The sequence below is a fragment of the Neolamprologus multifasciatus genome, chromosome 16 (genome assembly GCF_963576455.1).
Source record: "Neolamprologus multifasciatus chromosome 16, fNeoMul1.2, whole genome shotgun sequence".
In the NCBI taxonomy this organism is placed as follows: Eukaryota; Metazoa; Chordata; class Actinopteri; order Cichliformes; family Cichlidae; genus Neolamprologus; species Neolamprologus multifasciatus.
In genome coordinates this window covers 2342870-2357651 of record NC_140454.1, presented here as the reverse complement: position 1 = coordinate 2357651, position 14782 = coordinate 2342870, and the positions used below count along the sequence as shown (strand labels likewise).

The window sequence follows — 14782 nt, the reverse complement described above, 5'->3', positions numbered from 1 at the left end:
ATATCGTGATAAATATTTTTGGTCATATCGCCCTGCTCTAAGCACTAGTTTATCAGGACTTTATTTTCTGACTACTTTTTACTTTAACTCTCTACATTTCTAAACAAATATATGTACGTTCTACTAGGGACCAATCCAATATACAGTATTGTCCGATCCTGACCTAAATTACTGAATTGGATATCATTCCAGTTTATGGCAGGCTTGAGCTTTGTTAGGTCATTCCTGAACATCCTTACAAACTTCCTCTCATCTGAGGGGTTGTGTCCATGATGAGTGTGAGTAAACCTTTGACCACAGCTGTATTTATTGTAATAAGGATTTTGAAACTAAACTGAACTGGAAGAAAAATGTGAAGAACAATAAAATATATATATATCACTAAAACAACAACAACTACTGGGATGCAAATTTCAATCTGTGGTCTCACTTATCTGCAAAGTACCTCGTGTTCAGCTTCACTGGTGTCCAGGTTCCCGTCTTCATAATCCCTGATGACGGCCCTCGCGGTGAGCTTGTGAAGAAACTAAACACATGACATAACAATTACCTCCCTGTCCTCATGATCATGTGATGACAGTCAGCCTGCGTGAGGATTGTAGGCTTAACAAGTGAGATGTATGCGCGTACAGCAGGTGCTGTTGAGTGTCGGTGTGCGAGTTCTTACTGTGCCCTTTGTTTTCTGCAGCTCGCTGGTTGACACCATTGTTTTGAGCTCCTGACCACTCAGATTTCCCAGGAGAGTAGCCTGTATTAACACAACGGCATTATTTTATTGTCTAACGGTGTTGTAACTCTTTAATCAGGTCAAAAAGCCAGAGACTGCAAATTAAAATAAAGTTCAAGTCAGCAGTCACACTGATGCAGTGTTAACTCATTTGTTGTTCCCCTCAGGCCTCTCGCAGTTCCTGTTCAGCTGGTAGAAATATAACCATGCCTGACGTTTCAACCAAAGCATTACTGACCATAGAATAGTGACAGAGTGAAATTAGGAAATAAGTTAAAGATCCACTTCCAACGTCTGTGAAGGTTCTCAGTCATCCAGGTCATCGTAGTCAAAGGAGCTGCAAAGAAAAGCGTCTGGACTTCTTTAAGTTGCTTGAAGACGTTTCACCTTCATCCAAGAAGCTTCTTCAGTTCTAAGGTCAAATGGTGGAGAGTCCCAGATATAAACCTAGTGGGAGTTTCCCCCCACAGAGGGACAAAAGGACCCCCTGATGATCCTCTAATCGCCTGAGCCAAGGTGTGAAACTGGGTGTGGGTCACAATCAGCCAGAGTTTCGGGTGAGTTCATTGTGAAACCTGGCCCCACCTTATCATGTGATTTCCTGAGGTCAGATGGCCCAGGATGTGAGAGGGCGTTAAGGCGTCTGGGGAGGGAACTCAAAACTGGATTATAGATGGCAGAGAGTTGGTGTCGTAAACCACCGCCTCTGTTCAAAGATGGTCGCTCACAGTGGACATAGATGCTTCTATGCCGCGCTATGAATTCTGGGATATGGCGGGCCACGAAGGACACACCCGACCCATTCTTGAAATCTGGGGAAAAGGAGGAAGCATTTGTCGGCCGGATTCAGAGGGGTCTACGAATTTGGACAGCCTTTGCTGCGCCGCTGTGATGTTAAAAGGTCTACAAATGCAGCCTCATGAGGATGCAGCCTACGTTTTGGGACACAGCTTATGTCACTTATTTATGTGCCAATGTTTAATAACGTTAAAACATTGCTGTTGGCCACATGTCAGCAAAGTTATGTGACATTAGTGATGTTTGTACTAACTTTGTTTTAAAGCCTTTACTTTAAAATATACGCTGTTCAATAGTCGACCTTAATCTCACAGAGAATGTGATGATTTTGTGGATAATTAAAGTCAGTCATATATCCACAATCACAACATCTCATAAAAGCAAACAAACCAACAAAAAGTCTCCTTGTTAAGCTTGTGTGTCCTGAGTCTGAGTTTCGCTCTGTGTGTTTCCTGTTTTATTTTGATAGTCCTTGTCCGACATCAGTGTTTCCACTTTAGCCAAGATAGAGCTGCCTTTTTAGTTCACCCTGGTGTCTGTGAGTCCTGCGTTTGGGTCCAATCCTGTCTGCCACACAGCAAATCACAACACTGCCGATCATATTCTCACTTGTTACATGGACATTTTTAGCAGCACAAAACGTAGTTGTACATTTCTAAATGTGAGATGGCGGCGCGTGAACAACACGAGGCTCAGTGTCCCTCCAGAATCTGCTATTTAGCGGGTTGTTTTAATCTATTTTTGACCGGATTCTTCATCCAGAATTGCTGTGCGTTGCTGACCTACAGCAGACAAGACCTTCTGGACATTTGGACTCACAACTCCAACAGTTTTATCGCCGATCTCCGACTCATCCCAGAGATCTCCAGAACACCGGAGGCTGGTCGAACAACAGCTGCCCGGACAATATGCTATTGAGTTAGCAGGACGCTACACACACCGAGCCGACAGGCTAGCAGATGACTCCGGCAAGACCAGAGGTGGAGGTTTGTGCATTTAAGAAAAAAAAGAGCCGTCAGGTGCTGAAAAATAAACCTTGGACTCAAACTTTGAAAAAAAATGGTGGCCGTTACAACTTATGTCTAAAGGCTGGAGCCGAACAACAACACCCTGAAAACGACTGTTTTGACTGTTCTTCCCACTCTATGCAAGGCCACCTGGGTTGGCTGGTAGACTGTTTACTTAGCCTGGTAGGGCGAAGGACACTGTCTCAGCTGAACTATGGACACGCACACACACACATACACTGATAAGCACTCACACATCCCCCCTCCCCTTCCAATGCCTTCGATGCTTGTTGTCTCCTGGGAACACGAGGCGGGTCTGGGCCCGCGCTGGAGAGTCGGTGCAGTGGCAGGATGGCTGCTGTGTTGCCTGGGATTACTCCTCACCCCCCACCCAACCCTGTTGCTGGTCACGTGCTCTATAATGTTGTACTGTGGACATTTATGTGCTTTCTGTGCAGAGGAGTTTTTTGTTTCCTGTTCTCATGCTGTCGTCCTGTAGCCCAGCATGAGTAGAGTTCTCTTTTTTCCTCTTGTACTTTCCCATTGTAGTGTACATTTCAGTATTTTTCTGTAATGCAACCGTTCTCCGGCTTGTATCCCCATGTGATGTCTGTGTCGTGTGTGTAAGGTGGGTTCATTCCACTGCAGGGCAACCTGCCACTGCATGTGGCGAATAAAATTTGAACTTGAACTTGAACATGTATCGTTTCATGCATCGGTTAAAACACTGGAGTCCAGGTAGAGGACGCCCAGCTGGAAAACGTCACGCAAGTCGAGCTGCCCGAGATTCACAGAATTTACAGAAAATATTAAATTTTTGTGATTTATACCGTTGTCAGGACGATAAATGTCTTATATCAGGATATTCGATTTTTGTCATGTCGCACAGCCCTACTACAGCCTGTACATACTTATAGTTATTGCAGATTCATAACATACCTTCATACCGTGTACACTGTAACACACCCATAATAGACCCATTTTTGTAATATATCTTTATTATTGCTAATATATATTTTGTAATATACCTATATCATGGCTAAAGCCCTCCTGCATGGATGCAAACTGCATTTCGTTGCCTGGTACTTGTGATACGTGCAATGACAATAAAGGTGAATTCTATTCTTTTCTATTCTAAAAGACAGAAAAGAAGGAAAAAGCCGAGCTGTGTTCAGCTCAGCAGAGAAGCAGCTTACCTGAGTACAGTGTGGCACAAAGCCATAAACCAGAGTGTGACAGTCATTGAACAGAGCGTGCAGCTGCTTGGGAGCCTGCAGGGGTGGACTTGTTGGGCTGAACTGCTGCCACTTCACAGACACTGAGCTGCAGCCAGGAGATGCCAAACGCTTCAGCTGACAGGCCACCTGTGAACACAACAAAGAAAATTTTGGATTTTATTTACAATCTTCTCATAACGAGTCAACAACCGAATAACAACAATTAACAGCTGCTTGTGTATGACACGAGCGCTCACCTTCTCTGCCCAGTTGTGTTTGGTTTTTGTGTCGAAGAACTCATAGGCTCCGCCCCCTGCTTGAGCCAGGGCTCTCAGCATGTGTTGGTTGGCCGTCGTGCTAAAATCATCAGACACATACTTTATGCATATTTAAAAGATCAAATGGATCAAATCAAGAAGAAGCTCAGTGTGGAGAGCATCACAGAGTCCATTATAATGATCCGTGTTGTTAACGTTGTTATTCAGGTCTTTGTAAACTCACGTCTCTTACTGGTGACTGTACAGTTTAAACAGCAGGACACACTTTAATACGACAGCATACAGCTCAATTCAATTCAATTCAATTTTATTTATAAAGCGCCAAATCACAACAAATGTCGCCTCAAGGCGCTTCATAGATACAGAGAAAAGCCCAACAATCATATGACCCCCTATGAGCAAGCACTTTGGCGACAGTGGGAAGGAAAAACTCCCTTTTAACAGGAAGAAACCTCCGGCAGAACCAGGCTCAGGGAGGGGCGGCCATCTGCTGCGACCGGTTGGGGTGAGAGAAGGAAGACAGGATAAAGACATGCTGTGGAAGAGAGACAGAGATTAATAACAGATATGATTCAATACAGAGAGGTCTGTTAATACATAGTGAGTGAGAAAGGTGACTGGAAAGGAAAAACTCAATGCATCATGGGAATCCCCCGGCAGCCTACATCTATTGCAGCATAACTAAGGGAGGATTCAGGGTCACCTGGTCCAGCCCTAACTATATGCTTTAGCAAAAAGGAAAGTTTTAAGCCTAATCTTGAAAGTAGAGACAGTGTCTGTCTCCTGAATCCAAACTGGAAGCTGGTTCCACAGAAGAGGGGCCTGAAAACTGAAGGCTCTCCCTCCCATTCTACTTTTAAATACTCTAGGAACAACAAGTAGGCCTGCAGAGCGAGAGCGAAGTGCTCTAATAGGGTGATATGGTACTACAAGGTCATTAAGATAAGATGGGGCCTGATTATTTAAGACCTTGTATGTGAGGAGCAGGATTTTGAATTCAATTCTGGATTTAACAGGAAGCCAATGAAGGGAAGCCAAAACAGGAGAAATATGCTCTCTCCTTCTAGTCCCTGTCAGTACTCTTGCTGCAGCATTTTGGATTAACTGAAGGCTTTTCAGTGAGTTTTTTGGACATCCTGATAATAATGAATTGCAGTAGTCCAGCCTGGAAGTAATAAATGCATGAACTAGTTTTTCAGCGTCACTCTGAGACAGGATATTTCTAATTTTAGAGATGTTGCGCAAATGGAAGAACGCAGTCTTACATATTTGTTTAATATGTGCGTTGAAGGACATATCCTGGTCAAAAATGACTCCAAGGTTCCTCACAGTGTTACTGGAGGCCAAGGTAATGCCATCCAGAGTAAGAATCTGGTTAGATACCATATTTCTAAGCTTTTCAGCGCCGAGTACAATGACCTCAGTTTTATCTGTGGCCAGCTGTGGGCAAACGTTTACAAACTGTGGACCCACTTCTTGTTTTTTAAGCTCATTAAAGATGGAAACTGTGTAATAATCTTGGAAAAAGAGCAGTTCAGAGAAATCATGACAGCCTACTGTTACCGTGACGATCATGTTCATGATAAATGGATGTAAACTTGTGACCACAGCTGTAGGACGCCACACATTTCCCCACTTTCTGACCTGAGGCCACAGGTGAAGAGGCGACTGTGCCGAGCGTCGTCTCTGAGCAGCTTCAAGGTGAGCTCGGTGTTCTGGACGTGGCCGTCCGACAGCAGCAGCAGGTTCCTGATGCCGCGCGATGGAGGCAGCAGGCTGAGCGCTCGCAGGGGACGCCACAGCTCGGTGCCTCCCCCTAATGGAGCGGAGTGCTAAGAGGAAAGAGAAGAATCGAACTCTCTGTTGAGTTTGGCTTTAAACACAACATTACCAGTGCCATTAACATCAAAATATATTCACTAATACAACACAGTTCAGGGCCCGACGTCCCGGGGCTAGCGATTTTTCTGGTCGGGCGACCAAAATCCATCTCAGCCCTGCTGCCATAGGCAAAAGTAGCTGTCAGTATGTGACATGTTGAAATCGCTTGTTTTTTTGCTTCACTTTCACTTTGCGATCGCGCAAACTGTGTATAGAGAGCGGCAGCTACTGACTGGTGAGTGACAGATTAATTGCGCACCAATTCCTCTGACGTCGTCTTATCACTCATTAGCTTACTATTCAAACGTGACGAGTGAAATCTCCCGCAGTGAGCTTAAACATGTGATACAGGTTGATTGCACAGAGAGTCGCTGAGCGTTATGTGAGTATGTGTGTAAAAGCAGATGGATTTACGCTGGTATTTTAGTTCTGCAGAGACAAATAAGACAGGTGAGGGTGAAGAAGTGACAGCCAAAGAAAAGCCGATCACAAAACGGAAAAGTTATGACAAATCAGACTATGAGGCAAAAACAAAAGCGCAGGTTTTTTTTGTTTCATGGACAAAAGAATTTCTGTGGCTGGAATATGACGAGCTAAACAACATGATGTTTCTGAGAGAGCAAACGCCAATTGCAAAAAAACTACTAAAAATAAACCAAGCACAAGAAGAAGTCCAGAAGAAACGCAGAAGAAACAGCTGTTTAGAACAGCGTGATGTTGCAAAGAGTGAACTACCTTTGGCAAAATGTAGCAGCCTTTGCAAACAAAGCAAACGGCCTCGATCTTGGTTCTTTCAGGATTCAGGATGTGGCACAGACTGATCCATGTTCTACAGTTCTTACAAGTTCATAGAAATGTCTGTTCGATTAGAACCAAGTATTTGAGTTGATGATTGTATTTTTCTTTTTATAGTTGTTGTAATTTGTGTTTTAAGTCAATCAAAAAATTGGCCTCTTTTTTTTTAGGCTACTTAAATTTATTTTGGGCTACCAAAACCTAAAAGTGTCTGCCCGAAGGGCTACCAGAGATTTTGAAATTTTGCGAGCCCTGCAGTCACATTATAACAGAAGCTACACATAAATCTGTGGAGGGAGCCGAAGGTTTTAGTTCATCAGCCACAAAACATTTCTGACTTGAAGAGGATCTGCAAACATGATGTGTGCAAAACTTGCAACTGCACGACACGCCTGACCTCTGATTACCAACAGAGGATCAAATACTTTTTTCCTTCATGAAAATGAATGTGTAACGTTTTTAAAATGCATTTTTCTAGATGTTTTTCCTCATTGCTCGCTCTTTCACTGTTCACATAAACCCACCATAGAAACTGATAATTTCTTTGTTTGTGGGCAAGTTGCAAAATCTTTTGACGAGTTACTGGCGTCATGAAAGCAAAAACATGTAACAAATTGTAATAAAGGCCAATCTCCAACATCAGAGCTCATGACAGCACAGAAACAGCTTTAGTGAAGGTTACCGTCATGGCCCGGCTCTAAGTAAGCTAATGTACATGTTTATTTTTCCGTATGTTGTGTTTTCGGTGGTTTTCCTTCCTCCTTCCTGTGTGTGTGGTCATACGGGGTACTTTGGGTCACTGAAGGGACTGCGACACCTGCCGCTCATTAGCAGCTGCAGCTGATGGCCTCATCAAGAGAGTCCTTTCTAAGAAGGGGGCGGAGCTCCAGTCAGCGCGGGACTATACTATTCCAAACCTGTAAAGTCTCAGTCGGGAGCGAGGAGCGTCGTCTCGAGGGGAAATCACGGAGCGCGATCGGAGTTGTCACCTCTTCACTGTTTATGGACACGTGCACGGTGTGGAATCGCCGCGGGAGCCACAGTGCTGCATTTGTACATGTTGTTTTTTCCACTCACTATAAATAAATCCACTGTCCTTCACTTCACACACGGGTAGTGTGTACTGAGCTTTTTGGACATTAAAAAAATAGTTCAAATTGTAACCGAGCTGAGGGCAAGTTCCAGCTTGGAGCTGTTTGGTTTGGGCAGTCCGGGCAAGGAGGGTGCGGCTGCCTCCCTGGGAGCTCCAGTTTCCCCACCGTCGTCTGCTGCTCACTCGTTGGACCCTCCACTTCAGGGAAGAAGGCTTCCTCGCCATCGGCACACTACCCCATCTTTTCTCACTCCTTCAACGTCTGCTGAGTCAGCAGACAAAGGACCAGCAGTGCTAGTTGTAACGCCACTTGCTATTAACAAGATGAAGGCCGTTTCTTCCCCACTCACTAGCAATGCTAAGCTAGCTGAAAGTAGAGAGAAAGGTCTAACCTGTCCACTGTGGGTTTCTCTGGGTCAGTGGGCCTGGAGACTGTTAGTTCACTGTCAGCCGTCCCTGTAGTTACTCATTGTGAAGCTGTTGTGAGTAACCGAGGCATTTTGTCATTACCTGTTGGAACAGTGACTATTCATTCAGGGAAGGAGTGTTTAAACTAGAGCCCATTAACAGGCTGTTTGTGTGGCTGCTTTAAACTTAGTAACTGAGGCTGAACATGGTTGTGGAACTGCCGCCTTGAACCTTGGCGAGGAGATCAAGTGAGCTTTTATAGTGGACTTTGAAATCGCACGTGCTGAATTAAAGCACTCAGAGCTGCCAGCTCAGCATGAAACTCAGCAATTAGCTCAGTCAGCTGCTCGACTTCACCCATAAACGTCACTACGGTCAGTAGCTGAGTTTCCTGCGTTGCCAAGAGCTCAGTCCCTAGTGCGAGACGTGCAGGACCTGAAACTACAGATACTGGATGCCTGTGCTGGCATTTCTCCTGCGGTGTTGCTATCAGTGTGGGAAGAGTGGGAGAAGAGGGTTGCATTGACAATCCAACACAATGGGCAGCACATTGAACACATTTTATAAGTGGTCAGAAACTTGTAAATAACTCATGAAAGAATAAAGTTACGTTGAAACCAAGCACACCATTGTTTTTCTTGTGACATTACCAATAAGTTTGATGTGTCACATGGCCCTCTTTCTATTGAAAAAACAAAAGTTGTATCCAAGATGGCCGACTTCTAAATGGCCACCATGGTCACCACCCATCTTGAGGAGTTTGCACCCTCACATATACTAATGTGCCACAAACAGGACTTTACTATCACCAACCATTCCCATGTTATTACAGTGTATCCATATTGTTGGGTTGACCAGTTGACCTCTGACCTTGAGATCATGGTCACTAAGATTCAAACATGTCTGACACTGTTGGTAGATACACCTATAGTAAGAATTCAAAAATCCTACATGGCTTCGTTCTCAAGTTATCACAAACTTGGCTGGTGACAAAACCCCATCAGCCTTTTAGGGCTGGATCATGTTAGCTAGTGTTAGCGTACCTGCTAACATAAGAATAGAACAAATAGAGCAGCATGCAGCCATGCTACTCAGTACCAGGAGCTATAAGAGCACCACAGATTTATAACCGACCTTGATGAATCTCTGGGCTTCTTCATAAACTTCACCGAGTGGCGTCACTGTTAGGAAAGCTTCTGTGTGATCTGAAAGACAAACACAGTAGAAGTTCAGAAAGCTAGCACTGGCTGCAGCATTTGTGGGGTTTCCTCAGTAATGTGTGATTAACAGCTTCATCTGAGTATCGTGTGGGAAAATGCAAATATGACGAACTGTAAATGAAAGTCTTGTGAATGACACACGTTATCTCACAGAAAGACCTGCTGCTCTTGTTATTCACATCCTTCAGGCTGACTTGAGCTAACACGTTTTAAACGTTAGCCTAAAAGCTGTAAGCACAAACCGACCTGTTCCAAACAAAACGACATTGAGTCTCAGGCTGCGATCCAGGCTTTTGAGGATCTGCAGGGCGATTCTGCGGGCCGAGCGGAGAGACTCTCCCTTCATGGACTCGGACGTGTCCAACAGCAGGATGACTTCATCTGCATCTGGACTGGAGCTGACCTCAAAGTCTGGATAGAAAACCAGCATGCAGGCCTAAAGGGACGAAAACGAGATGGCTGAACACAAAAGCAGCATTTTTAGAGTGACAGGAGAAGACAAAGAGACGACAGACAAACCTGGCTGTCCTTGTCAGGGTGTTTCTCCACCCACATCCTGGGCAGGTGGACGTCAGACAGCACGATGGACAGCTGGAATCCATCTGGACCCATGACCTGTCCTGGCAGCACGCTCACCACGGCTTTACAGTCGGTTTTCTACATGACCACAAACATTAAGGAGCAAAATGATTGGTTTGCATGCAATAAATCCATATTTGTAAACAGCAGTTTGGTTTAAACTTTGAGGTAAAACAGCAAAATAATTAGTGGTATGGTCCACCCAGCCTTCCTTTGACTGGATAAACACAGACAACAGGTCAAATAGAAATTATTTTCAACTACATTAAACAAATATTAACAATCAAAATCTTTAAATAGAATGAATGATGGTGTTTTGGAAAGCTGTAAATAATGATAATAATGATTATTATTGTTATTACTAGCAGCAGAATTCATTTTAACGACTTCTGATTAAATCCCAAATGCAGCAGGTTGTCATTTGTTCATACGCTCGATCAGAGGGACTTAAATCCCCAAAGATTTGGATCAGACTTAACTAACAATAATCTGAACAGTTCCAGTCTGGTTTCCGCCGTCCCACAGCACTGAAACTGTGCTAATAAAAGTAACCAACGATCTTCTCGTGGCAGCTGACTCTGGTTTACTCTCCATTCTTACTCTTCTCGATCTGACTGCTCCTCAGTAGGCGAGCCTCCATCGGTCTCTCCCATATCCCACTAGCCAGGTTTATTCGACTTAACTCCTTCACTTCTCAGCCCTTTCCTCTGGTTGCAGGCGTGCCTCAGGGATCTGTCCTGGGGCCTCTCCTTTTCATTATCTACCTTCTTCCACTTGGACACATTTTTTTGTAAATACAATATTCAGTTTCACTGCTATGCTGATGACACCCAGCTGTACCTCTCCCCCGTCCTCCCTCACCCTCTGATTAGCTGAACTAAATTCATGGTTCTCTTCTAATTTTCTCAAACTCAACAGTAACAAATCTGAGCTCCTCCTGGTCGGCACTGAACAAACACTATCCTGAACTAACAGCTTTTCTATTACAATCAATAACTCGCCGGTCTCCGTTTCCCCATGTGTGAAAAGTCTGGGTGTCATCCTCAATAGTACTCTATCTTTTAACTCACACGTCAATGACATCACTGCATATTTCCAACTCCGTAACCTTAATCGTCTCCGTCCTTTTCTCCCCAAATGATTTGTCCATCAGCTTCAGCGTGTCCAGAACTCTGCTGCTCGTATCATCACCAGGACTCCTTCTATGCACCACGTCACTCCTGCTCTGCAGCAGCTTCACTGGCTTCTGGTTAAATACCGCATCAATTTCAAGACACTTTTGTACACGTTCAAGGCTACCCATCATCTCTCGCCTTCATACCACTCTGACCTGGTTCAGATCACAGTTCCTTCTCCGTGTCTCACATCCTCCTCCTCTCTTTCCATCGTTCCCCCGGCTAGCCAACGTGGGGCGCAGGGCTTTCTGCTTCCCTTCCTCCTGAGGTAAGAAACATCACTTCCTTCCCTCTTTTTAAGTCCAGGCTCAAAACTCACCTGTTAACATTAGCCTATTCCACTTAAACTTTTCCATCCTACTACTTTAATTTATTTTATTTATTTGCTCAACGTTTTATCTTATTTTTATATTATTTTGTAAATTGTTATGTTTGTTGTTGTTATTGCTTGTGTACAGTGTCCTTGAGTGTTTTGAAAGTCGCTTTCTTAAATAAAATGTATCATCATCATGTTATTATTAAATTTGATACTAAGGATCAAACAATTTCAGGTCCAAAAACATCGATAAATCACAGATTTGTGCAGAGACTTGTGTGCATGAGGCCCAGCGTTACTTTACATGTTCAATTTACCATAAACATGATGGTACAAATACAGACCATCATGTTCAATTTAATGACTTTATATTCTGCGAGCTTTCACTATAAGCGTGCAGCACAGTGTTATCAGTATATATCTGCTATGTAATATCGATTAAAAGAGGAGTGTTGCTCTTCCTTTATGAAAAGAAATCAGTTCTTCCTGATTATTTGTCACTGAGTAAAACAAAGCATGTAAAAAAACATCTTCTGACCCTTAAATCACTGACACAGGACCTTATTGGTACTTTAAATATGTATGAAATAAAATCTACTGATTAGTGCTTCACTCGATTAACAGAAGCATCATCATTGGCCCACAGAGAGCCAATCAACATGCTCAGTGTGCATCATTACCATCCCCACCATCAGGCAGTTATAGATTATGATCTTATGAAGCTCAGGTTATAAAAACAACAGAGGAAACTTTAATGATACTGATGTTATTGACTTCTCTGATCTCTGGCTACTTGAATCTTCTCGCACGTGTTTCCAAAAGTCTGGTAGGTGGGGATCGGCCCGCCAGGGTCTCCGCTCCGCCGCACGGCACACAGTGCACCGCCCCCTATGGTGCCTCCTGCAGGAGAATGGGCCCGTGTCCCCTTTTTGAGCTGTGTGCGGTCGGGTCACATGGACTAACGCTCGCTCTAGGGCACCCTCCCCAGGCCGGGGCCCCGGTAACCCTATCCTGGGCAGAGTGATAGGTTCCCTAAATGGATTTCTTATAAGGGTCTTCTGAATCGCTCTTTGTCTGGTTCCTCACCGAGGACCAATTTGCCATGGGTGACCCTACCAGGAGGCAGAAGCCCACAGACAACACAGCCCCTGGGATCCCTGGGACACACAAACCCATCATGATTAGGTAGCGATTCACGGAGAGGAGTTCAAGTATCTCGGGGTCTTGGTCACGAGTGACGGGAGGAAGGAGCCGGAGATCGACAGACGGATTGGTGCAGCTGCAGTGATGTGGACGCTGCACCGTCGTGGTGAAGAGAGAGCTGTGTAAAAGCAAAGCTCTCTATTTAATGGTTGATCTACGTCCCAACCCTCCCCTATGGTCTCGAGCTGTGGGTAGTGACAGAAAGAACGAGATCGCGGATACAAGCGGCAGAAATGAGCTTCCTCCGAAGGGTGACTCTCCCTTAGAGATAGGGTGAGGAGTTCAGCCATCCGGGAGGGGCTCAGAGTAGAGCCGCTGCTGCTCCACATCGAAAGGAGGCAGCTGAGGTGGTTCAGACATCTGACAAGGATGCCTCCTGGGTAGGGATGGGTATCGTTTAGGTTTTATCCGATACCGGTACCAAACCGGTACTTTTGAAACGGTGCCGGTGCTTAAACGGTGCTTAAAGAATGGAGAACACAAACTTTGTCCAAAAAGCTCTCATGTTCAGCTGTTTTTTTTGTAAAAAGATAACAATGTTAGCCTTTTCTGCAGCTATGGGGCATATATGGTATCACTCTTGGTTGGAAGCAGCTTAAACAATGGAAAAAACACAAACTTTGTCCAAAAACCTCTCATGTTTAACTGTTTTCCACTTTTTCTTTGGTCATTTTAGCCTTTTTGTCCAGGGTGAAGGGAGTATCTGCCATCAAACAAGAAGACAGCTGCATGTAGCTATGATGATGTTTGCTAGTTCACCTTACATGCATTAATGTAATAACGTGGTTAGCCTACTCAACGTAAATTACACACGAACAACATTAAGCTTCTCACGCAGAGAAGAACGGCTGCTGCTGCATCATCATCATCATCATTTCTGCTACACTGGCAGGGCTAGGGGCCAGGACTCTCCTCTTCGGGTTTTTGGGGGATGTTGCTAACTCCGGGTCGATAACAGGCACCACACCCGCAGTAGATGTGCTCGGTGTGAGGTCTCGCAGCAAGCTATCAAATACGGCGCATTTCTCGGCTTTTAAAAAAACGCTATGCGTCGCCAGGTGTTTCATCAGATTTGAGGTGTTACCTCCTTTGACAGCATCACAGTATCAGCTTAAAGCACTTGTTGCAGGCTGCTGTTTGCATCTTTTGCTGTGAAGTACAGCCAGACTTTGACCGCTTCGCCTTGGGCATTTTTAATCTGTAGCTCTGCTCTAAAAGAACGTACGTACCTGGACCCGCCTACTATCCTCGGAAACGTAAAATGATTGGCTGGAATCTAAAGTGTGTGACAGCTCAGGGAAAAAAGCACCGAAATGTGCGCTGCTTTTCGGTCTGGTTACTACCGTTTATGTCAGAACCGGTGCCATCATGGCACGACATGCTGGAGAGATCATCTCTCAGCCTGGGAACACCTTGGTGTTCCTTCAGACGGAGGCTTCTCTGCTTGGGCTGTTGGCCCCATAGATAAGCAGAAGAAGATGGATGGTGTTTCCAAAAGCAGGTTCTGTGGATCCGTCTGCTGTGATCCTTCGGAAACAAGCTGAAAGTTGGAAATGTAACTTTTTTGTTTACACAACATGAGCGTCTATCCCAAACAGCTGATTCTGTTCATGTGGGCGAAGGTTTCATCCACTTCACTCAGAGCATCTTGTTTGGGTTTTTTGGAGGAAGAAATATTTGTCAATTAAGCCTGAATTTTATTGTTAACCTCAAAGAAAGACGGACAGAAAATTCAAGTTGCTTGTGTCAGTCTTGGTCAACAACAGTCCCAAAGCTGACGACATCTCCAGAGGCTTTGAATCACGCCTGCAGCAGTTTCTAATCTGCACTCACATAAAACACACCCCTTCCTCATTCACTGATAAATATCGTGACGAAAATGTAAAACAAAAAGCCAAATGACCTTCATCTTGATTTGGTGAGTGATACATTGCAGGCTGGAGATCTCGTAGGGCATTTCAGCTGACAGGTCCAAGGTGAACTCTCTGAGAGAAAAGGAACAGTGATGGAAACCAAACCGAAAACACGATGCACGACATAATAATGCTGCAAAGCTGTTGTTCAGTTGTTAACAGTTTGGATGAG

The 14782-nt window shown here is 44.5% G+C and overlaps 1 protein-coding gene across 4 annotated transcripts in view; it reads right to left on the bottom strand.

Moving 5' to 3' along the window:
* The window catches only part of parp4 (poly (ADP-ribose) polymerase family, member 4), a 46520-nt gene that overhangs the window by 16236 nt on the left and 15502 nt on the right, over positions 1-14782 (bottom strand). For all 4 annotated transcript variants that reach the window (XM_085136172.1, XM_085136175.1, XM_085136174.1 and 1 more), the window contains exons 19-27: positions 14601-14682; positions 9944-10081; positions 9671-9860; positions 9339-9409; positions 5672-5859; positions 4007-4106; positions 3729-3896; positions 668-748; positions 446-526 (exon numbers count right to left, since the gene is read on the bottom strand). In XM_085136172.1, coding sequence (XP_084992298.1) covers positions 446-526; positions 668-748; positions 3729-3896; positions 4007-4106; positions 5672-5859; positions 9339-9409; positions 9671-9860; positions 9944-10081; positions 14601-14682 — 1099 coding nt within the window. The remainder of the gene's footprint in view (positions 1-445; positions 527-667; positions 749-3728; positions 3897-4006; positions 4107-5671; positions 5860-9338; positions 9410-9670; positions 9861-9943; positions 10082-14600; positions 14683-14782) is intronic.